The following is a 22,550-nucleotide window of genomic DNA, read 5'->3' on the forward strand; positions in this document are numbered from 1 at the left end:
GTCAGTGCAAGCTCAGGGGCTCTCCTTGGCCTGAACTGGCAACAGATCTTTATTTATTTTGGAATGGCCAAGCTATATATTTATGTGTGTGTATATATGTATATAGATATAGGTTTTTTTTTTTCTCCTGCTATGCCAACAGTGGCAGGCACAGCCAGAACAGGTGTATGGCACTAAAGCCACGTCCCAGGCAGTCAGAAATGCGTTTTTCACCATCAGTTCTATTGACTTGGGGTACTGCAACGTGAAAGGGGATGGCAAGGCAAGTGAGAAAGCAGCTAATGGAGAGAGGCAGCAGCAGGGTCGGACTCAGCCCCGCGACCCCGTAACGCAGCATCACGCCCTTGGGGACCGTGCATCCAGGGAGCTTGTCACTGCAGACCTGCAGCATGATAAACCCCCCAGTGGGCTTTGTCCTAGGAGGATCCCTGGGAGATGACCAGTCACCCCACACCCACAGCCCTTTGCAGCAGCAGGGATGGCCGGTCCAGTGATCCCGGCATTATTCTGCACCCTGGAAACGAGCACGTTGTGCCATAAAGCTGCTGCCAACCGCAGCTAGAAACAAGCCTTGCAAGAGTAAGGCTGAGCAGCTGGGTGTCATGAAATGTTACTACAGCCATTGCAAGGTGCTTGTAATTTATACATGGTGCTTGTAATTTATACATGCGTGGGTTTTGCTGAGTATTTGTCTTATTTAAGGGGGGGGAGGAGCAGCTAGGTTGAAATAAAGAGGTGGTGGCTTGCCGTGTGAAATCCATTTCAACAACCACAGACAGGTCACACTCACACACTCATCCCCCAAATAAGTCAAGAGAAAGAGATTTTGATGTGTAATTTTTTTTTTTACATTATGTTAGAGTTCAAAAAAAAAAAAAAAGAAAAAAAAAGAGAACCCAACAGAATTAATAAATATTAAAAGTTAAAAAGCTCTGAATCTCGTATGTACAAAACTTTATACATCATCGTAACACTGGACAAGGTTATATCACAGGAATGATTTTGTGCATCCGCCCGGCCCAGGAGGGCACGGGGGACCAGACGCACCCTCTCCTCCCGGAGACAGGACCAAATCCCTGCTGGGAGCTGCGACATTGCATCGCTACATCCCCACACCGCAGCTTTCCATGCACCGTGGCATCTGTACTGTGAGAAGCGACCCAACCTCAGCCTGCCCGAGGCGCTTCTTGCGTGGAATAAATACCCCAGTGCTAGGTCCCGGCCCTGCAGCATCACCACCCCAGAACATCCACGCGGGGTGGTGGTGGTGGGGGGGTTATCGCACCCTGCTTTAAATAATCGCACCCACCTCTCTCGGCAGGAGGTGGGGGTTAGCACCTGCAGCACAGCCGCCTTGCCCCGAAGCCCCCCCAGGGACCCTGGCTGCGGGGTGCAAGGGGGCTGGCCCAGTCCTGAGCCACAGCTCTCCTCTGAGGTATAGCAAGGAACCACTGCAAATATTCCCAATGCAATAAAGCATTAATGCCCAGGGCAGCACTGAAGGGAGGGGTGCAGCTGAGAATCTGGGAGGAAGGAGTGAGCATGCACGCACGCACGCACTTATACTGAGCCCTGGAGATATTAGAGCCCATTTTTGAGGGGGGGGAAGGTTTTGTTTTTATTCAGTGCCTCCAAGGCTATGGGACAGGGGGCTGAACACTCGAGAAAACCTTGCTTCGGGCAGGGAAAGGCGAAGCAAGCTCAGTCCTGCCCCAAGCCAGCCCAGGGCTATCCCAGCAGCAGCAGAGGGCTGCGGCACAGCCGGAACTGGCACCAGCCCTCCCGCCCCGTGCCGCCGGGCAGAGATGCTCCTTGAAGAGTAAACGAAGCGTTATCTTTGGCACAATAAATAAATGCTGGCACTCCCACAGAGGGCAGTGCTGGTGGATACGCTGGCAAGAGGCATGGCGGTGGTGTCAGCAGTCCGAGGGATGAATCCCACCCTGGTACACCCCCAGCATCTCATCAATCCTGTGGGTACCAATACCCGCACGCCCTGGACCTGGGCACCCCACTGCAGCATTTTGTAGGCATCCCTCCGTCTGTCCGCTCCCATGAGGTGTGCCAGTTGCTTGGCTCAGACAGACGTGTGGCTTTGTTCCATCTTTCATGAAGCCCACTTAATGCCAAAGGGCAGCACCTGGGAGGCAGGGACCTCCAGCCTCGGGTGCTTTTAAGAGCAGTTAAATAAATGCTCATCCAGCCCTGACTCAGAGGCGATCCAGGGGCAGAAGGGTGCACAAGCTGCCATCTTAACAGCTCTTCAGCCTTTTTTGTACCATTGGGTAACTCCAGGGGAGCGTTGCAGAGGGAGTCCGATGCTTAAAACATCAGGAACACACAGAGGTCTCCATTTCAATTAAAGCCTGTACCTCAACCTCTCCGCTGCTGCAAGCCATGCCAGACTAGCAAAGGCTGAGGGGAGCCTGCACACTGACATGAGCTCCTCTGAGATGCCCCGACCTCAAGTTTCTTGTGGCCACACGAGTGCTATCGATGCAGCGCTCCACCCCTGCACCGACAGCACTGAAAGCACCAGGCTCAAACACCAGCATGCCCTAAAACCCACGGGCTCCTGGTGCATGCCGAGCACCCCCAGCTGCCTCGCCAGCAAGCCCTGGACAGCTGAAGATCTTACCAAACACTGCCCCTAGAGATGCCCCGTCCTGCTCCTCAGATGGCCAGGGAAGCAGCACCATCGGGGCCAGCGGATGCACCCACGCCATGCACGCGCTCCCGAGAAATCCCGCAATGCAATGCCAAACTGGTCTATCCATCAAGCCTTGCCTTCCTCGGACTCTTCCTCTCTGGCCCCAAAACCTCATCCCTACCAGCACTCATCCCCCACGGGAGCCCGCCTTCCCCCTGCCACTGCACCTGGAGGTGCTGGATGCCCTCAGTTGGGAGGCTGCACACCCCTAAGCACCGAAACCATGGCAGCCCCCTTAGGGACACCCCTTGGGGACACAGCAGGCCACCTGACCCCGCTTTGGGGAGGTTTTGAGGACTGTAACTCCTCCAGGCAGATCCTGTGCCTGGAGCTGGCCTGATACCAAGCAAGCTGCACGCAGCCCTAGGCTCCTAAAGTGCTGTGCATATGTTGAGTACTTGGCACAATATTTTTTAACGGTGTTAATCACCCCCCTTTCACGCCCTCCCATGCGACAAAAAAGACACAGACTAATCTTCCTCTGTCCTTTCTTTGCAACTGCCCCTAAAATCCACTCCCAGCTTCCCAGTCATCCCCATTTTGATGCCCCACAGGCACTGGGTACAAGGGTACAGGGATCAGGCTGGTGGTCCTGGGCAGGCTGGGCATCAGTATCAGCTCCAGGCTGGCTAAGGGCAGTATTGGTTAAAAAGCCACCGCCAGGTGACCGGCATTTTTTACACGTATTTTTGATCTTTGACCTTGTTCTTATTGCTCATGTTCGAGTTGCTGGGACCATCTCCTGCCTATCCTACAATGCAGGACAGAAGCTGGTCTATGGTTTTCACGCTCCATCTTGCCCCAGACATGTTTCCCAAACTCTCTACCCCAACGGGGACAGCCCAGGGCAGCAGTTAGGGTATTTCCCAACATTTCCCCCCCCACCTCACCACCTCCCTCTGGTTGCTTGCCCCCCCCAGCTTCCCAGCATCCTCCCATTGCTACCCCCAAGCTCCAAGCACCGGGGCTGAACCAACGAGCCAGGACCCTCCTCTCCAGCACATCTTGTGTTGCTGCTTGGGGCAGGGGGAAGGAAAAAGCAACATTAAAGCCCCCCCCAAATCTTTTTAGCACCTTGGAAGGAAGCGGCCCATCATGGGTTTCCTGCAGCCAAGCCGCTGTTGCTTTTTTTTTTTTGCTCCTTTTCACCTTTTTTCCGTGGCACTGTCAAAAAAAATCATGCCACAGCTGGGAGGGCGGGGAGGATCATAAGAAAAAGGTGGTTTTCCCAGGAATTTCTGGGTGAGCCAGGTTGTGGCTCAAAACCGGCAGCACCACCCGTGAAAACCATCGCTGGAAGTGGGGAGAGAGAGAAAAAGAGAGGGAGGAGGAGAGGGAGGGAGGCAAAAGGCTTCCCCTGCCCCACGGCGAGGTGATCCCGAGCGGGTTACCTGGCTGCCTGGCCCCTGCCCGGCTCACTCGGGGCTGGCAGCCCCCCGGGGAAAGCATCGCTGCCGGGCATCCCTCTGTCACCAGCTGGCCCGGCCCGAGGAGCCGGGGTGGGGTCCCCACCAGATTCGCCCTGGGCAGGGGCAGTAGGGCGGGGGGAGAGTGGCAGAGCGGGGCTGGGAGCGGCGGTCCCCGAGGGAGCGCTGGGGCCGGTGGTGGGGGGCGAGCCGGTGGCAGAGGAGGCTTTCTTGCCACAGGATTCACAGCAGAGCTTGTTGTAGCCGGGGATGGAGCAGTAGCGGGCCAGGACCTCCATCTGGCAGAAGATGGACTTGTCCCCGAGGCAAGGCTCCCCTAGGCAGGGACAGAGCAGTGTCAGACAGTGCAAAGGACGAGGGCGGCATTAGGCTCCCACCCCTGCACCTTCCCGATGGTCCCAAAGGATGTGGGGCAGCCCCCTTGCAGGGTGCTACCAAACCAATGATTGCTCTCTGCCCCAGGGCAGCAATTTTGGCAATGTTTGTATGGGAAGGGGGGTGAGGGAGTTGGAAAACAAAGCCAAACCGCTCGAAGTTTCTGTGCACCAGAGAAAAAACAGAGAGCAAGGGATGCTCCGAACCAGCATCTTAAATCAGATCGTGATGCAGCTTGCCCCAGGTACGAAGCACCCTAAGTAACCCCTTGCTTGGAGCAAGGGGCAAAAGCCAGAAGCCATCTCCCTGCTTGGGTAAACACGGGAGGCTGAAAAAAGTTCACAGTAAAAAGGAACTAACGCCTTTTTAAAAAGTAAAAGGAACTTACGCCTCAATGGCATAAAATCCAGGAGTCAAAAGGAGTGCAACACGGTGCCCAGCCAAAGGCAGTGGCAACTGCAAGATCCCAGACTCCACCAGATGGCAACCGAGCAGCAGGCTTTGCAGTGCCAGCAAGCAGCAGCAAGCAGCAGCAGAGGGTACAACCCTGCAAAACCGCTGCTGGATGTTCGTCCTCCCTCCCAGCTGCCCGTGGTTCCCACAGGGAGCTGCAGAAGCCCTCGGGAGGGTTATCCTGGGAAGCGCCGTCCTTACCCGAGCAGGGATACTTACTGGAGGAGATCTTGCTAACGGGGTTTTTGGCCCCATCCTGGGGCACCTGCTGCCCCTTGGGCGTGCTGTGGTCACCGGTGTCGGTGCTGGCGGTGATGCTGGAGAGCTTCCCTGCGGAGAGAGTGCCACGATGCCCAGCCACCAAGGGAGGTTGGGGGCACACCTTAGGAGGGGGTTTTGGTGGGGGATTTTTTTGTTTTAAGGCATCTCCTTAAAAACGAGGTCCCTTGGGGAGCACCCGGTTGGCCCAGCACTTAAGCCACCCAAAAAAGCCCCAAGACAAACTCCAGGATGCCCATCTCCATCATACCCTCAGCTCATCGCATCCCCCAACTGCCAGAAAACCCAAAGCCGTCTACAGCAAATATCAGGGCCAAGATCAGGAAAGCGCAGTATTTTGGCTGGCATTTAACCCTTTCTCTGCCAGCATCAGGGACGTTCAACACGACCTGCTTTGCTGGCATCCCCCTGAAGCCGAGATGGGCTGGAGGCATGCAAGAGGGTTGGTCCCTGCCAGCGTGTCCCCCCCAGGTGCCACCACCTCCTCCTCCTCTCACCCGGGCAGAGGGCCACATGGCAGCTCTGGACGGTCTCCGGCTTGTCGCCCTCGCAGCGCCCGCCGCTCTCGCTGCCTTTGCAAACCACCTGCCGCTGCTGGACACCTTCCCCGCAGCTCGCCGAGCACTGTGCCCAGACAGACAGACGTCGGTGATGGAGAGGGGGAGCCGGCACACCCCGACAGCCACCCCGGAGGAGTATTTGCAGATGACAACGCCTTGGGTGGATATTGCTTTCTAATAAGGGCTTTTCCTCCCCCCTCTCCAGCAACCCCATCCCTTTCTCCACCAGGATGCCGGTCCCTAATTTTGTTTCCCCACAAACCTCAGTGAAAACATCGCTGGCTCTTGTACTCTTATCTCCATCCCTATGAGATCAGCCTGCTCTATAAGCACCTGGCCTTCACATCCAGCCCCTATGCCCCTCCGCCAGACACCGCCATGCAGCCGGGGGGCTTCCTCCCGCCCCAGCTCACCTCCGACCAGGCGCCTGTCCTCCACTGTGCAGGGCAGGGCAGGCGGCTGCAGGGCCGGCGCGTCTCGGGCCGCTGCCCGGGGCAGTACTTGGTGTGCAGGGAGCGGTTGGTGCCGTCCTGCAGGCGCTGCACGCACTGCACCGCCCGCGCCTGCACCCCCAGCTTGCCGCAGGACTTGCTGCAGGCGCCCCACTCTTCGGCCACCCAGCTGCCGGGGGGGAAGACGGACACGGCGAAGGCGTTAGAGGCGATGCCCGTGCTGGGAAGCAGCCGGCACGCTCCGAACGCAGCCCCAGATACCCCCCCAGAGGGGATGAGAGCACCTCAGGCCGGCCGGGGAGGACTTACACTGGCTGGGAGCACTCCTGCAGGTTACAGCGCCGCCGGATCGGCTTCGGCTTCTTGCCGTTGTCGCAGAAGTTTCTATGCACCATCCGGTTGTCGCTTTTCCGCCGGCAGCCGTACTTGGTGTACTGTATGCCTGGGGGGGGGGGCAGAGCATGGGTGGTGAGGCAATGGCTGTGGGGGTCCCACCGGCTCCCCGCCCATTCCCCTCCTGCATCCCTGCTGGGACGCGTGCTCTCAGATGTCACCGCTCAGGTGGGACCCAAGCGGTGCTTCACCCAGGCTTGCAGAGGATGCTCGTGTGGGTGCCAGACCCCCCCAGCCTTCTGGGGTCACCCAGGCTGCCGTGGGCACACGCAGAGCGGGACGAAGCAGACTCGGCCTTCCCCCCTCCCTCCCACAAGCTGCTCTCCCAAAAACCCAGGTCAAGACATCAGAGGTTCCTGGGGGAGACACAGCCACAAGCACTTAGCGAGCTACAGATTTGGCTTTATTTCTCCAGATGGGGGTTAAAGAGCAGCACATCACAAGCCCAGCCAAAGCTCTGCTATAATGTGCCAAATAAGCTGTGCTTGCTTGGGAGCAGACCAGACTGGGGCTAAGCCAGCCTCAACCATGACCTGCCTGCCGCCCTGCCAGGAGCCCTGCTGCAGCAAGGTCCGGGGAGCCAGCGAGAGCTCGCTTTCCAGCTCTGCAAGTCCTAAAATCTTCCTGCTGCGAGCTGGACGGCGCAAGGTGAAAGCACGAGGTCTTCTCCATCATTTGAGGGTCAGGTAGGTTGGAAGTGACCTTGGAGGTCTCTGGTCCAGCACCTGCTCAGAGCAGGGCCAGTTTTCAAGTCAGACCCCACTGGACATATCAAGGCAAGGCTTTCATCAGCAAACCCCTGACACCAGCATGCAGGCACACGTGCTTCCTCCCAGAGGGAAAAATCCAGCAATAACTCTGCCAGGAGCTCACGTGTGCTACCTGCCCTCCATCACAGCACCTCCCGGTGTGTCCACACCTATTTCCATGCAAGCTTTAGGAGCAGTCATCTGCAAAATCACTACTCCTTGGCTCAAACTGGGCTAAAAACAGCCAACAAATTAAAAACTCATAGCAGATACATGGATAGACAGACAAAGGTATGCACACATGATCACATAAGCCTGTTTTCATAAGAAACCTGGCTAAAATACTCACCTAAACTGCTCTGCAATAATGGTTTTTAACACTCATGTTCCCATGTGGTAGATCCCTCAAATTACAGAGATGCAAAGAACATGGGTATGGATTTGGAGAAGAAAGCCAGGCCTCCAAGCAGTACTAGATCTAAAGCTTTGCCGTGTGTGATCTTGAGGAGAAACACTTTAAAACAGTATCTGCATGTTTCCAAGCCAGAGATGCCCCAAAGGGCTCATGCACTGCCTAACATACCCAAGCATCCTCCCAAGCACACGCTGTAGGCTGCTACGAAGGGAAAGTTACCTCCTCCGCAAGCCTTGGAGCACTGAGACCAGCTCTTGAGGGCCCACTCATAGGAATCCATCTCCTCAAGCAGGACATTGTTGTTTCCGATCATGGGCAGCAGGTCTTCGTGGATGATGTACCGATACATCAGGCTGCTCCTCGCCTCCTCCTCCTGAGGGATGACCTGCAGGCAGAGAGAGGACAATCGGAGAGGGGGAAGGAGAGGAAGGAGGGATGCCATGGGAGAGGGAAGGGAAGAGGAGGCCAAAGAAAAAAGAAGTGAACAATGACCACATGGTATGGTACACACAAGAGTAGGAGAAACAAACGCCGTCACTACCTCCAACGTGATTAGGTGGGCTCTGAACAGAGTCTACCTTTTGGGAACGTACCACTCCAGCTGTGGAGAAAAACGCTGCCCAAACATCCCAACCCCAGCATTGGGTCACATTCCCCTGGCCTCTCCTCTGACCTGCAGGACCACAGTCTACATCCAAAGCCAGCGCTGGCCACAGGGATGGATGGGAGTGCAGACCTACCCTTCCCTGGGTGCCCAGGGAACCCAGTCCCTAACTCCCCCAAATACCAGTATAACTGAGACGTGGAGTCATAAGCAATTGTTGCACAGAGCAAAATACAGCGGGACTCAAAGGCAAGCACCCGAGCAATGCGTCCTTATGCCATTCTTGCACATAGCTCATTGCCCCTTGTTTTTGGCTAGCTCATTTCCCTGGTTTCAATGACATGCCCTGCATCCTTTGACTCCCAAAGTCCTTCCACCACCTCCTACATCTCATCTCAGACCACCTTCCCTCTCTGTACCGCTGGGTGATGGTCGTCCCCAACACCCCCAGAGGATGTGTCAGCCAGGCTTACCAAAACGCTGATGGCCTCATGCAGAGGACCGCTGGTTTTCAGGCTCTCCTTGCCATGTTCAACAGTGTATTCCCACTCCAAGCCCATCTCAATGAACACTTGGCTTTTGGCTTCTTTGCCCTTGGCGTTAAGGATGAAGTTACCCGTGGCTTGATTCTTAACAGCTGGAGGAGAAAGGAGGTATTTCAACGTCATTTCCTCTGGTCACTGCCTTTGAAGGACTGGAATGACCCAAATAAGACCCTTTGGGTGGGAACTGTCAGAATAGGGCTGAGAAAGAGGTAGCAGGTGAAGGGAGAGGTGAACTACGGCATACTCACCAATGCTGTGGGATGCCGGCTCCATCTCTTCTATCTGAAGGTGCCTCGCCCCAGCCGGAATCTCAAACATCTTCAAAACACCCGCTGAAAGGGAGGGAGGAAGGATGAAGGGAAGAGAAAGAGCACATTTGCTCCAACCAGACACACACCCGCTCACACCCACATGTGAATCCAGCTGACCCTGACCGAACAAGCTCCCAAACCCGTCCAGCCCGCTCACCTGGCTGCTTGGGGGTCTTGGCCAGCGTGCCCTTCACCGTCCGGCAGTGGGAGTTGTCCCCTCCGCAGACCCCGCATTTGTCGTCCTGCTTCAGGGAGCCGACCTCCTTGTCACAGCCAACGTGCTGTCACCCGTGGGGAAAGAGAAGACAAGCATGGGGTTACGTCCCTGCGGCCCCACAGCCCATCGCTCCGCCATCCCCATAGCCTTTTGCTGCACACAGGGTGGGTCCCCGGGCTAAAACACGCGTCCCCAAGGGATAGTGGGTCAAGGGGATGCACAAGCTCTCTCCTGGACAGGCAAAGGACAGGGACAGTCGTGCAGCAGCCGCCAGCTCCTCACCACGCACTCGCCCCGGACACAGATGCTGTAGGGGTCTCGGTAGCTGCACCGGGTACCATCGTGAACAACCTGATTCATGAACACCACATCCCCCGTTCCCTCGGACTGGCAGATCAGCTCACACTTCTGAGCATCTGCAGCAAAATAAAAAGTAAAGAGGAAAAAGGGGGGGAGAAAAAAAAAAGGGGTTGCAGAAATAGATTAGGGTGATTGAAAATAGAAACCCATCTCAGCTTGTACCCCTGAGCACAGCCAGGTTTCCAAAGCCCAGGCTATTCATGTGCCTTATTTTGCCACGTCCGTTTGCTGCTCAAGAGCCTGCGCTTTTGCCCAGCACACTCGGGAAATTAAGAGGAAGCAACTGGACTGGACGCTCTACGTGACACTGAAATGCAAGACGCTTGGCTGCACGTACGAGGAACGCCAGGCCAGGCAGGCAGAGCTGGCTCCCATCCCAGCCCAAAGCAGCACGCTTCGCACTGTGGCCCCGGGAGCGAGCAGACAGCGCGGTCACCCCACCATCTCCAAGGAAAACAAGTCTTCTGCATGCCAAAGCACACAGAGAGCGGAGATAAAACTTTAAAAGTAGCACAAACGGATTTATCTCTGGCTACCATTACGAGGGGCTTTCCTCTTACTAACACGGAGGAACAGGGAGAGGTTTCAAGATGGGCTGATCTTCTCAGCCCACCTCTGCTGTGCTTTGAGACAGCAGGAACCAGAGCAATGTCTGGGTTTCTCTACGTGACCCCTGAGAACAAGCAGAAGAGATTGATTTTAAGGACCTAGCTGCTTGATGCTGGCTTATTGCGCTCTAGTTCCCAGCTCAGGAGCTTTTCACAACCCAACATCTGTGCAGCTGGCACAGTCCCCATCCCACGGTGACGGCCACCAGCATGGCTTCCTCTGGGAGGGAAGACAATTTGGCTACTGCTCCTTTGCTAGGACCTGTCACCACTCACCGTCATGATGCTCATAGGGAAGCCAGGCGTGCTTGCTGTTCTGGTGGGTGTAATAGGAGTTGCGCTTGGAGCACTGCTGGGCACGGAAATCCTGGTAGGGCCCCGGGCACTCCTCGGCGTTGCACACTTGGTACTCGTAGGTGGCTCCCGGGCAGTGGCGCCCACCGTACGCTGGGCTGGAAAATAAAGCAGGTGGGTTAAAAGAGTACTGGGGAGGGATGCTGTTCGAGTGCGATGCAGCTCAGCGCCCAAATGCATGGCACAGCCCAGGCAGGAGCAGATGTCCCCATCCCTGCCGACTGAGCGCACAAGGGGAAGAGCAAGGAACCTCTGGCTCTCGGCCACTTCCAGCTTTACCCCCGCTAAAAGGAGGGAGCCAGAGGCCAAACATACGGCGGGTTGTCGCAGCTCCGGCTGCGCGAGCGCACGCCTCCCCCGCAGGTCCTGGAGCACGAGCTGAACTTGGACCAGGAGCTCCAGCTGCCATCCTGGCTGTAGGGTTGCTCCGATGTCTTCCAGATGCAGTGACCCTTGAAGCACCACTGGAAGGGAGGATAAAGAGGGGTGAGGTCTATGCCTGTCTCTTCCAAAGTGCTGGGCACCAGTAAAGAGAGGTCTCCTACACCCACAGCACTTCAAAAATGGCTCGCAGTTTGCAAAGCACAGGAGGAAGGTGCTCTTCATCATGCCCTCAGGCACGTCCCTCCCATAGGAAGCAGGACCAGGAACAGTCCCTGGGCATGCGACAGCAGGCCTGCCCTCCAGGCTAGTTTGGGGACGAGCGAGCTGCATCATTTCATGACCGACCCAGGAGCACAAGCAGCCCGCAGCTTTGCTCCAAGAGCCCAGCACAGCTCCACGGCTGGGACTCGCAGCAGAAAATGCAGCAGAGTAGCAGGGATAAGCAGGGCAGGCTCCCAACAAACCCATGCTTTCGATCAGGTACAAAGAGCCTGCAGCTGCATAAACCTGCTCAAAAACTCGTGCAAAAAGCTGCTGAAGGCACAAGCCTGGGGCATGCAAAGATCCCTCTGCAAAACAAATCCCTTTGATTTTCTTTCCCTAACACCAAATTTCTGAGTTCCTGGACTGGTTTTCTCTCTCCAGTCAAACTGCCTCTCCCTACCCATGCAGATAACTCAGGCAGGCACTGAATTACACCTGGGTCCAGGACTGGATCAGCCCTGGGGATGTCTCCCTGCTGGCACAGGGGGGATGAACCCAAACTTTTGCAAGGAGCACAGCAGCAGGCTGCTGGGCATTTTGGTAAATGAAATCTGGAGCTCCGCGCTTCTTCCCAGGCACGCACGCAACGCCTGGCATGAAGCTGCAGTGTCACCCCATGGGCACCCAGACCCAGAGTTTAACTCCAGCCCTGGGGAAAAGCCCAGCCTGTGCCCATCGTGGGCCTGAAGGAAGGACCTCCCAGTCCAGATGTTGCAGTCCTCTGGAGCCACGTGCCAGCACAACGTGTAACACATCCATACACAATTCAAAAAGCCTCCTTTTGGAAGCTTTTGGCAAACCGTCATTCAAGCACTCGAGGAGGCAGCATTTTCAGCTAGATTGCTGGGACTTACATGGAAACTTAGCAAAAGTTGTTGGATACTTTACGCCCATCCGTTCTCCGGCAAAGAACCACCCAAAAACTACATGGGCCAGCAGCTTTTCCAATGTATCCACACCTTCATACTGTGCTAACAGGCATGCTAAAAGAGCCTAAAGTAAAAGCCTGATGACATCATGAGGTTGGCTGTGCAATGATGTCATCGCTCTTTTGCCAGGTGACAAAACAATTCCTGCTTCTCTGCAGAAGCAGGCAGATCAGAAGAAAAACAAAGACCTCATCTGAGCACAAACTGGGGAAAATAAGGAGTAACGCCAGCTAAAAACCAGGCAGCCACCGACCGCTGCCCTCGAGGGTGTCCCCGTCCCCTCCCAAGGGAGGATCAGGCAGGACCAGCCCCTACCTTGCCTGGAGAGCACTCGGTCCCATCCAAGGGTGGTCCCTTCTTGGTCTTGCAGAAGTAGGGGTTGTCTGGGTGGCTGCACCACAGCTGCTTGCAGGGGTCGAAGGTGCGGAACTGAGGAGCACAGAGGAGCTGGGCTGGGATGGCAACAGGGAGCCCCAGCGGGCTCGTGGCACCCCTCCTCGCCCCCACAGCGCCTGGCTGGGGGTCCGGGGGGGGGCAATACGGGCATGCAACCTGTATTGGCTCCGTACTCACCGCCGTGCACGTTTTGTAGCCCACGCCGAAGTCGAAGCGGCACTGCTCGTCCATGGAGTAGTTAATGCCTGGCAGCTCGGGTAACACGGGCCACTGGTGCTCAAAGGGGTCATCCAGGAGGCAGTCGTAGGAGCTGCAGAGATGCAGGGCAGAGGCAAAGTGGAGTCAGACGCAAAGGATTTCCCTCCTTCACCCCTCCCCTCACCTCCAGCCCTCTCTCCAGATTCAGATATGGAGAAATGTGAATTCTCTTGGCGCTGACGCTAACTACCCACCGCTGGAAAACATGCTTTCAGCAAAAAGCAACTGCACGGATGTATTGGGTTTGCTTGGCAAGGTTTTGGTAGCAGGGGGGCCTGCAGGGGTGGCTTCTGTGAGAAGCTGCTAGGAGCTTCCCCCATGTCCGATCGAGCCAGTGCCAGCCGGCTCCAAGACGGACCCGCTGCTGGCCAAGGCTGAGCCCATCAGCGACGGTGGTAGTGCCTCCGGGATAACATATTTAAGAAAGGGAAAAAGTTGCTGCGCAACAGCAACAGCAGCTGGAGAGAGGAGTGAGAGGAACAACTCTGCAGACACCAAGGTCAGTGAAGAAGGCGGGGCAGGAGGTGCTCCAGGCGCCGGAGCAGAGATTCCCCTGCAGCCTGTGGTGAAGACCATGGTGAAGCAGGCTGTCCCCCTGCAGCCCATGGAGGTCCACGGTGGAGCAGATATCCACCTGCAGCCCATGGAGGACCCCACGCTGGAGCAGGTGGATGCTCAAAGGAGGCTGTGACCTCATGGGAAGCCCGTGCTGGCGCAGGCTCCTGGCAGGACCTGTGGACCCGTGGAAAGAGGAGCAGATTTGCTGGCAGGACTTGTGGTGACCCTATGGGGGACCCATGCTGGAGCAGTCTGTTCCTGAAGGGCTGCACCCCACGGAAGGGACCCACGCTGGAGCAGTTTGTGAAGAACTGCAGCCCGTGGGAAGGACTCATGTTGGACAAGTTCGTGGAGAACTGTCTCCCGTGGGAGGGACCCCACGCTGGAGCAGGGGAAGAGTGTGAGGAGTCCTCCCCTGAGGGAGGAGCGGCAGAGACAACGTGTGATGGACTGACTGCAACCCCCATTCCCCATCCCTCTGCACTGCTCGGGGGGAGGAGGTAGAGAATTTGGGAATGAAGTTGAGCCCGGGAAGAAGGGAGGGGTGGGGGAATGGTGTTTTTAAGATTTAGGTTTTATTTCTCATTATCCTATTCTAATTTGATTGGCAATAAATGAAACTATTTCCCCAAGTCGAGTCTGTTTTGCCCATGACAGTAATTGGTGAGTGATCTCTCCCTGTCCTTATCTCGACCCACAAGCCTTTCGTTATATTTTCTCTCCCCTGCGCAGCTGAGGAGGGGAGTGACAGAGCGGCTTTGGTGGGCACCTGGCATCCAGCCAGGGTCAACCTGCCACAGCAGAGCCCCCCAAAGACAAGCATCCCTCCCCTGCCTGCAGCTCCCTAGGGGACAGAGCACCCCGGCACCAGTGGGTACCACCACTGCCACCCGCTTTCCTGCGACTCTTCTTGGCCTCAACGCACAGAAAGCTGCTGGCCCGTTTCTACACCTTTTTTTAATGCAGCACACAACATTTTTATAGACTAAATGATAAACCACACAGGCTGCCTAAAGCAAATGGCAAAAAATATTTGAGATCTGGATCTGGGCTCCACTAGCAGAGATCTTCTACAAACTATTGCTCTGTTGACATCTCCAGCTTTTATCAGGCTCCTATTTGTCTCCAGCCTCCACAGCCCAAAAAAAACAGTTCAGACTCATGCAAGGAACCAAAGCTGTTAGTAGAAGAAAAAGGGAAAATAACCTCCCAAGCACCTGTTTTTGCTGTTCTGGTCAAAACAAGCAATCCCAACAATGGGGACCTGTCCACTGCTTGCTGCACGCAGGAGCTGCTGGGTGCAAAATGCAGGCAGTCACACCATCCGAAGGGAGAACATCTCATCCCGGTTAAAATTGACTTACTGAATGTAGCGGTTGAGCTCCTGCTTGCTGCAGCGGGACCAGTGGTAGCGGTGGAAGGCGGCCTGGACCAGCGGCGCCATGATGCTCCCCATGCTAGTCTCATCGGCACAGCGGTTGCCCTGGCCATCGTGCTCCATGCCTAACCTGGTGGGAAAAGCCAGTGTAAAGTCAGGTTCCCCGGGGGATTTACACCAGCCCATTCATGCTGCGGTGGTGAGCACGCCTGCACCAGCAGAAAGTCCCTTTTGCAAAGAAAGGGGCACCACCACGCTTGTCCTCCTGCCGAAGGGGACAGCCAGCTCTGTCCCCATGACTCACACGTGGCCGGTCTCGTGGGCGACGACGAATGCCGAAGAGAAGCCATCTTCGTGGTTGAGGGTGCAGCTGCGCAGCGGGTGGCACATCCCTGTCACCGGCGCATAGCCTGGGGCAAGAGAGAAGGGAAGGAGAAAGGAAGAGAGGAGACAGAAAACCTTTGAGAGAGGGGGAAAAATGAAAAATAAAAAATAAAAAAAAAACCAAACCCGCAGCCTGGCTTCACTGCAACAGGAGGAGAAAATGAAGAGGAAGGCACTGAGGAGGAGGAGCTGCCCAGGTCACTTGGACGGTAGCCCAGGGACTTGCTCACCAGTACAACCATCCCAGCTGCCAGTGCCAAAAGCAGGCTGAGGTTACGCCGAGGCTCGCTACCATCCCTCTGCCCTCGTGCCAACGCGCCTGGGCCAGCGAGAGGGCAGCAAAGGGACCCATGGGTGCTTTATCGGTGTCAGTGACCACCGCCTCCCAGCCCAGAAATGGCATCCCCCACATTCTTTATTAAAAAAATAAAGAAGAAAGGAAGAGAGAACGAAAGGTGTGAGGTGTCCCCCAGAGCCCCACCAAAAATACAGCCTCGCTCGCCGCAGGCTATGGGGGACCCCTGCCATGCACCCACACATGCACCCGCACCAGCCCCAGGCACAGGGGTACTCCCCGCCAGACAGAGCCGGGGAGGACCATGCACCTCCCCAGCCCCCAGCCCTCGATCAAGTGCAGTGCAGTGGGGCAGCCGTGGGCAGGGAAGCCTTCCCCCCACCCATTCAGCAATGCGTCATCTCGATTTTGGTTTATTTTCCTTTTTTTTCCCTCACATTTCTGCCCAATTCAATTAATTCCTTGGCACCTTCCAGAATTTACTTTCCAAATTTTTTTAAATATATATATTTTTTAAAAGACTGACCCTTTTTGGCATCAAGGGAAAGGAAGTCAGTGAAGGAAGGACTTAAAGAGGCAAAAGCAGGGCAGGATCATGCTGGATAACTCTGCCCTGGGGACAGGGATGCTCCAAGAGGAAAGCTCAATGAACCGAGAGGGAAGCTGAGCTGCAGCAGGAAAGGGGTGTCGATGAGCTGAGGGTGGATGCACACCCCTACACCTGCCCTCCTGCACACACCCCAGCCAAAAAATGGGGTCCACGGAGCCAACGTGCCACCGTACTCATGGGCCACTTGCTCACACCAATCCAGCGCCTGGGGAACAACTTGTGACTAGTTGTCCTGGAAGAGGGTGGAGAGGAAAGATGCAATTGCACTCAGCTCCCTTCCTAAGCTGAACGAGCAGGTGGGTCCCGGCACCATGCAGCTGGCCAAGGACAAGAGATTAAAGCAAAAAAGAAAAGGTTTCCTACAGTTCTGCCCTAAAGTCAACAGTAATTGACTCTGTGGTGGCACAAAGCGCATCAGATGCCTGACAGGACAAGGAATGGGTTGCTGCTGCACTGTCAGATGCCCCGAAGTTACCATCACCCCAGGCAGAAGGCAAAACCAAGGGGGTGTGGGGCAAGCGTTTCCCTCAATATTGCTATTTATCAGCTGAGTGGAGACTTTGCAGGGTGTCCACCTGCACTGGAACTTCTAAAGGATACTTCTCTCATCATGATAATTTAATTTTTCAAAACAAGCCCAGACACAAACCTTTGAAGGGCTCACTCACATGGTATTTCGTGGGAAGCAATGGATGCATTTTTGCCTGTGCTCCAAGTGAAGGAGAAGTCAGGTGAACCCAAGCTGCCAAGCAAAAAGCCCCTGATTCTCATTGCATGCAGAGCGAGTTCGCGTCTGCCTGCAAAGGATCACATAACCTCAGAGAAACCTCCGCAATGACAAGGATCTTCTCGGGGTTTTATTTATAAATACACTCAGAGTTTACAAATACACTCAGGGTTTTATTTACTGGGGGAAGCATTTGTTTTTCATCTTCCCCACATTCAAGTGGGCAACAAGACTTACTCCAATGAACAAATAAACTAAAACACCCCAAGAAAGAGAGAGGAGAAATGACATGCTCAATGGGCACTGCAGTCAAAAGGAAAGCAAAAAGTAACAGGCCAAACTAAGAGCTTGAGAGAGAGAATCAGACAATTGGGTTTAACCATACAGTAATGAGTCAAATCCCAGATAAATCACTTTAAAAGATTCCCCCCCACACCCCCTATGAAACTTTTCACAAGAAAGGGCAAAGATGTGGAAAGTTTTCTGTACAAGGGGAGAGCAAATATATTTTGTCTAAGATGAAAATGGGACACATTCCCAACCAAAGAGGCTCTGGATGTCTGGACGGGACATGGGACAAAGGAGTATGAAAAGGTGGATGCTCTGGAAGGCAGACACTGGTCCCATAATTAAGACCCCAGTGAGAACTGAAGGGTTCTCCACAGGAGAACAATGGTGAGAAGTAACTACCTGGAAAATACTTAATTGGTAAAGACTAGATTAGCCTGCAGACACATACATAGGAGAAGTGGCATGTCCTCACCATACCGGCAAGACACCAGCCAGTCTCTTGCTTCCTCCAAATGCACTTTATTCTCCTCTATGGACATTTCCTACCTGCTTTCAGCCTCTCTGACCTTCTACATGGACCACCAGCCTGCTCAAAGGCCAACCGTGCGTGACTACAGGGCAACAAATTAAATCTAAGCAAAAGCATCCTTCAGCCTGGGCCAGAAAGCCCTCCGTGCCTGCCCGCTGCAGTGGAACATGGCACTCTCTTCTGGTTTAGACAGGGCTTCAGCAGCAGCAATTAATAATTTACAACCCATCTGTCCACTGCCAAGATGCATTTCTCTCTGAAGGGCAGGGGTTTATTTGCAACCCACGTGCGAGGGCAGCGTAGCTCAGCTGTCCCTCCTGGCCCTTCCCCTTCACGCCTTCCAGCTTCCCTTGATTCCCAAAGCAACAATTGCATCCGCTTTCCAAAATTTCTCCACGTTGGCCATGACTGCTCCCATCCCCATCAAGAGATGCCATGAGCAGGGCTGTTGCCAGGACCGAGAAGTTTGTAAACCTCCTCAGGGCTTGGCTTGGACCTGCAACAGAGAAGAGCTATGCCACAAGACTGCAACACTTTGCAAGGACTTGCATCCAGTGCCGCGCTAGACCAGACGCTGGTCTGGTTTACCGGCCAAGGGGAGGTGACAAAACACAGGGGGAGGTATGAGCCGTGTCTGGCGGGGATGTGGTGAGGGAGCATGGTTGGCTTGCTGGCATGGAAATAGACTGGGCTAAGAGGACTGCGCGGGTTAACGAGTCAGATTCAGCCCCGTCTCCATTGCTAATAGGGCACACAACTGTAAGGAATTATGAGGCATCAAGCTAAGCATGGGCTTGACATTTAGGCTCCACTCCCAGGTCCCTGTAACTTGGAGGACTTCATCCGCAAGGCCTTGTTCATCTAGGCTGTAGGGTCTTTGGGGCAGGACCACCCCTGCCTTCAGCTCAGCTTCAGGGTACACACGAGCAGGGCAGATGCTTCCCAACTGGCACACACATCCTGCAGCAGTGGCTAAAGAAGCCAGCAGGTATTTGCCATCACCTCAGCAAGCTGCTTAGATACCACCAGTGAACATATGCCATGAGCAAGTATTGGAGGTGCCACGGTCTGGTCCTTCATTGCATATAGCCCTGAGCTGAAAAGGGATGATATGGAGCTAAACCAACATCTTTTTTGAGGAAAAGAGGCAAGAGTAAGCAAGGTGTTACTATTCCAGCAGCCCAACAAGAGGGCAGTTCCCAATGGGTGAGAAGCACCCGCACGTTGTGCCATGCAACACAGCCAGGCAAGGACACGGCAGCCGTGGGGACTTCCACAGAAAGCAAACGTCTGTCCCAGACATGTGTGAAGAGCAGGGCGCCAGATTCACAGGGAAAAGGGGAAGGAGCTGGAACGAGCATCCCTACAGCAGGGCTACTGCATCAATCTCACGACTCCTTCCCACCAAGGGGGAGCCCAGCCAGTCTCCCCCTTCTGCCGACATGCCAAAAAAGGTCCTCTCACCAACGCCTTTGGACACAGTCACTTTGCCAGGAAGGGTCTAGAAAAACGAAATAAAACCTGGTATTTCACCCACACTGCCATGTGACTCTGGACAAGGTGCCCAAGGGAGGTCAATGGCTCAGCAGGGAGGCCGTTGCCACAACCCAAGCTCTGCTCTTTGATGGCCAACAGCACGTTCAAGAGGGCTTCCAGCTGGATGTCTTCTGTGGTTCATCCCCTGCTGCAGGAATAACCTTTTCAGGGAGGTAATCAAGGCGAGGACAGGACTCCTTCTCCATCTCTCCTTCCTCCCACACACCCCAGAAGGACTCTTGCTACAAATCAGTGTGACATTACCAGCACGTTCGTGGCATCAAAGGGAGCCTCCTGATGGGAAATTCAGACCTTGCCACCAGTGTGGGAAGGAGGAGGTGGCAATTTGGAGGTAGTGGGCTCAGGAGAACTGGAAGAAGTCACTTTTCATGATGCCACCAAAGTATCCGTGTTTCTAATGGAGCTGTGAAATGCCAGAAGCTTTTCCTGCAAATTTTGTTAATTTTTTGCCTAGGTCTCTAACTTCTCAGACCACATCAGCACAGCTTCTGCACCAAGAGGCTGAGAGGACTATTGCCATTGCTCCTTCCGACCTCCTCTTTGGCTCAGGGTTTACTCAATGCTCCCATGTCCAGTTCTAAGAAGGCCAAGAAACCAACCCATGTAAAACCAGGTTTTAAAGGTCCTCCAGAGGACAGAAAGTACTGACTGGCCCCATGAAGCTCCCTGTGGTACTCTATCTTTTTAATGTTATTTTTAAACTGTTTAGGGCACTTGGGGACAAGGGGAGGATTGGTGCATGAAACCAAAGTTGGGGCAGAATGAATAAAGTTGATTTTTTTATCCATTCAGGTTGATGCTCTGGATTAATTCTGTCTTTCTTCTATTTCACATTAAAAAAAAAATACCAATTTTTATAACCTTTTTCTGGACCTTGCTGGCCAAGAAACAGACCGTGTTCGCAAGAAATCCTCTCCCCTCGCTGGCTTTCCCCCAGCAAACTGCACATACCTGATCGAGATAAATACAGTACCTTGCATACCTGCGGGACCAAAATCTTGCCTGGTGAGGAACACAGCATGGTCATGGTACTCAGTGTGCTCCGGGTCAGAGCGCTGCTGTGAGTGAGCCCAGCGGCAGACCTGCTCCAAGCTCCGAGATGGGTTCCCTCGCTCTATCAGGCTGACTGACTGGGTAAAGAATTAAAAAAAAAAAAAAAAAAAAGGAAAAAAAAGGAAAAAAAAAAAAAGATGGGTAAGTTAGTGGGGGAGAAGGAGCCTACCAAGAGTTTTGGGGGCAGAAAGACTCCTAAGCAGTGCTTCTCCATCATTAGAAGCAACAACATCCCGCTTTGCATCTGCAAAGCATCTTGCACCTTTTTTTATTTAAAAACAGCAAGGAAATCATTCCCACAAATGGTTGTGGTCTGGTACAGGAGGGTATATGACCTTCTTCAGCCACACAAGTGCTCGAGGCAGCAGTAGATAAAAGAGGAGAGTGGCTGGGAAGCAAAGAGGATTTGGATTCCCAGCTCCTGCACGGGCTCCTCGTTGAGACAGCGCAAGATGCTGATGCTCAGCAATGAGCAGAGCAATGTTCCCCTGTAAAACCTGACCCACAGAGATCGAAACCCCAATAAGAATTAAGCGGAGGTGTCCAGGACTGTTTACAGCAGTCACCTTGTCCTTCATCTTTTTTTTGTTCAAGACTAGCATTTTGCAATATTATGCTCTCAGGTAGGTACCTGCTGAGCTGCAACAGTGGGAAGAAAGGTATGAAATATTGCCTTTCCCCTGGCCCTTAAGTGGAAGCCACAGAGCTTTTATCCTACAAAGTGCGAGGTAGGAGACAAGAAGCCACAGGAGGACTCACTCAGGAAGCATCAGATCTAAACGGTGGTGAGATGAGATCTCACCTCGATTCAAACATCGGCTCATCCCTGGGTCTCTAGGAGGCACTGGGTTTCTGCCCGCCAAGCAGATTTCTGTTACAAGCAGAGCTTTTTTCCAAGACCTAATGGGGCTTATTTGTGGACCACACGCACAGACATCACCGTGTTGAGTCATGATTACCCTTCCTATAACGCTTCATGTAGGATAGGGGCTTGCCACAATAAGTATAGCAAATCACATTGTTTTAAAGAAAATCTTTCGGCTGCCGCGCTCAAACGAGCCTTAAAAAATAAATGCAACCTGAGAAACTGCATGAAACCTTCCCGTGCTTTTTCTGTCCGTGCCCAAGCCACCCGAGAGCTGCAGGAGAGCCAGTGAAGCCTTCCAGGGCTGCTGAGTCAAGGCTGGGATACAGGAGATCCTAGCCTTGTCTTCTCTACACTAATATCCAGCTCCTGGCAATTTAGGAAGCCACTTTTGTCTCATCACCTGCTGCCACCCTAGAGCTTCTGAGGACGGCCTCTCGTGGTTTTTCCCACACCCCAGAGCAAGCAGATGAAGGCTGATCGCAGCCACCTGCCATCTACCCAAGGACTCCCTCTTTGCCCTGGGGCTGGACGGTTATGGGGCTCTCCAGACCTTCAGGCCCCAAAAACCAGCCAGATGAGGGTTCAAATTCATCCCTGCTCAGCACAGTTGTCACTTGGACTTCAATGGGCACATTTTTCCAAGCCGGGGTTTACCTAAGTGCTAAATATTATGGTGATGAGACACTAAGCCATGGTGTTGCTGCACGCTCACCAGCCTTGGGAGAAGCAGCAGCTGCCTGCTGCGCCTATATTGCATTTCAGCGACCCTCCTTCCCTCACGGGGCAGGGCTCGAGCCAGGAAAGCGGCCGAAAAGCAGGAGCCAGCCTGAATAGCATCTCCTCCTCATCATGTCCGAGTGCTGTATTTACCTGGCGGTATCCCACCATGATCATCCTGACCAGCACGATGTTGATGTGAACGCCTAGGGACTCATCGTGATAAATTTCATCCACCTGAAGAAGGGAGGGAAATAAAACAGAGAAGAAGGTAAGATCATCCCAGCTCTCAAGCTCCTCCTGTCCTCCACACTCCCACATTCAGCATCCTACCCCTCTTTCCAAGACTGCACAAGACCCCATGCAAAGATCTCATCTCCCTCCTCCCACCCCCAGCTTTTTTTTTATTTTCCCCTGTGTAAAAACCATAAAATCAAAAAGCCAAGCTGGAATAAGCCAAATTTCCCCAGGATGGGTGGCTCAGATGGTCAATGACATCACCCATCCCATCAAGAGAGTGGAGGAGGGCTGCATTTCCCA

The 22,550-nt window shown here is 54.2% G+C and overlaps 1 protein-coding gene across 6 annotated transcripts in view; it reads right to left on the bottom strand.

Moving 5' to 3' along the window:
- Positions 1–870: 870 nt before the first annotated feature.
- The window catches only part of ADAMTS14 (ADAM metallopeptidase with thrombospondin type 1 motif 14), a 38,795-nt gene continuing 17,115 nt past the window's right edge, over positions 871–22,550 (bottom strand). Inside the window, exons 5-22 of one of the 6 annotated variants that reach the window (XM_075505387.1) lie at positions 22,164–22,247; positions 20,355–20,502; positions 15,284–15,389; positions 14,966–15,109; positions 12,963–13,095; positions 12,705–12,818; positions 11,128–11,276; positions 10,735–10,910; positions 9,773–9,906; positions 9,431–9,554; positions 9,211–9,294; positions 8,891–9,054; positions 8,033–8,198; positions 6,566–6,698; positions 6,218–6,425; positions 5,742–5,868; positions 5,185–5,295; positions 3,962–4,453 (exon numbers count right to left, since the gene is read on the bottom strand). In XM_075505387.1, the coding sequence (XP_075361502.1) occupies positions 4,098–4,453; positions 5,185–5,295; positions 5,742–5,868; positions 6,218–6,425; positions 6,566–6,698; positions 8,033–8,198; positions 8,891–9,054; positions 9,211–9,294; positions 9,431–9,554; positions 9,773–9,906; positions 10,735–10,910; positions 11,128–11,276; positions 12,705–12,818; positions 12,963–13,095; positions 14,966–15,109; positions 15,284–15,389; positions 20,355–20,502; positions 22,164–22,247 (2,661 nt within the window). In that variant the 3' untranslated portion in view covers positions 3,962–4,097. Of the gene's footprint in view, positions 4,454–5,184; positions 5,296–5,741; positions 5,869–6,217; positions 6,426–6,565; positions 6,699–8,032; positions 8,199–8,890; positions 9,055–9,210; positions 9,295–9,430; positions 9,555–9,772; positions 9,907–10,734; positions 10,911–11,127; positions 11,277–12,704; positions 12,819–12,962; positions 13,096–14,965; positions 15,110–15,283; positions 15,390–20,345; positions 20,503–22,163; positions 22,248–22,550 lie in introns of all 6 variants that reach the window. The other 5 variants (XM_075505386.1, XM_075505385.1, XM_075505388.1 and 2 more) reach the window with 5 other exon arrangements.

The sequence above is a fragment of the Mycteria americana genome, chromosome 6 (genome assembly GCF_035582795.1).
Source record: "Mycteria americana isolate JAX WOST 10 ecotype Jacksonville Zoo and Gardens chromosome 6, USCA_MyAme_1.0, whole genome shotgun sequence".
Lineage (NCBI taxonomy): Eukaryota > Metazoa > Chordata > Aves > Ciconiiformes > Ciconiidae > Mycteria > Mycteria americana.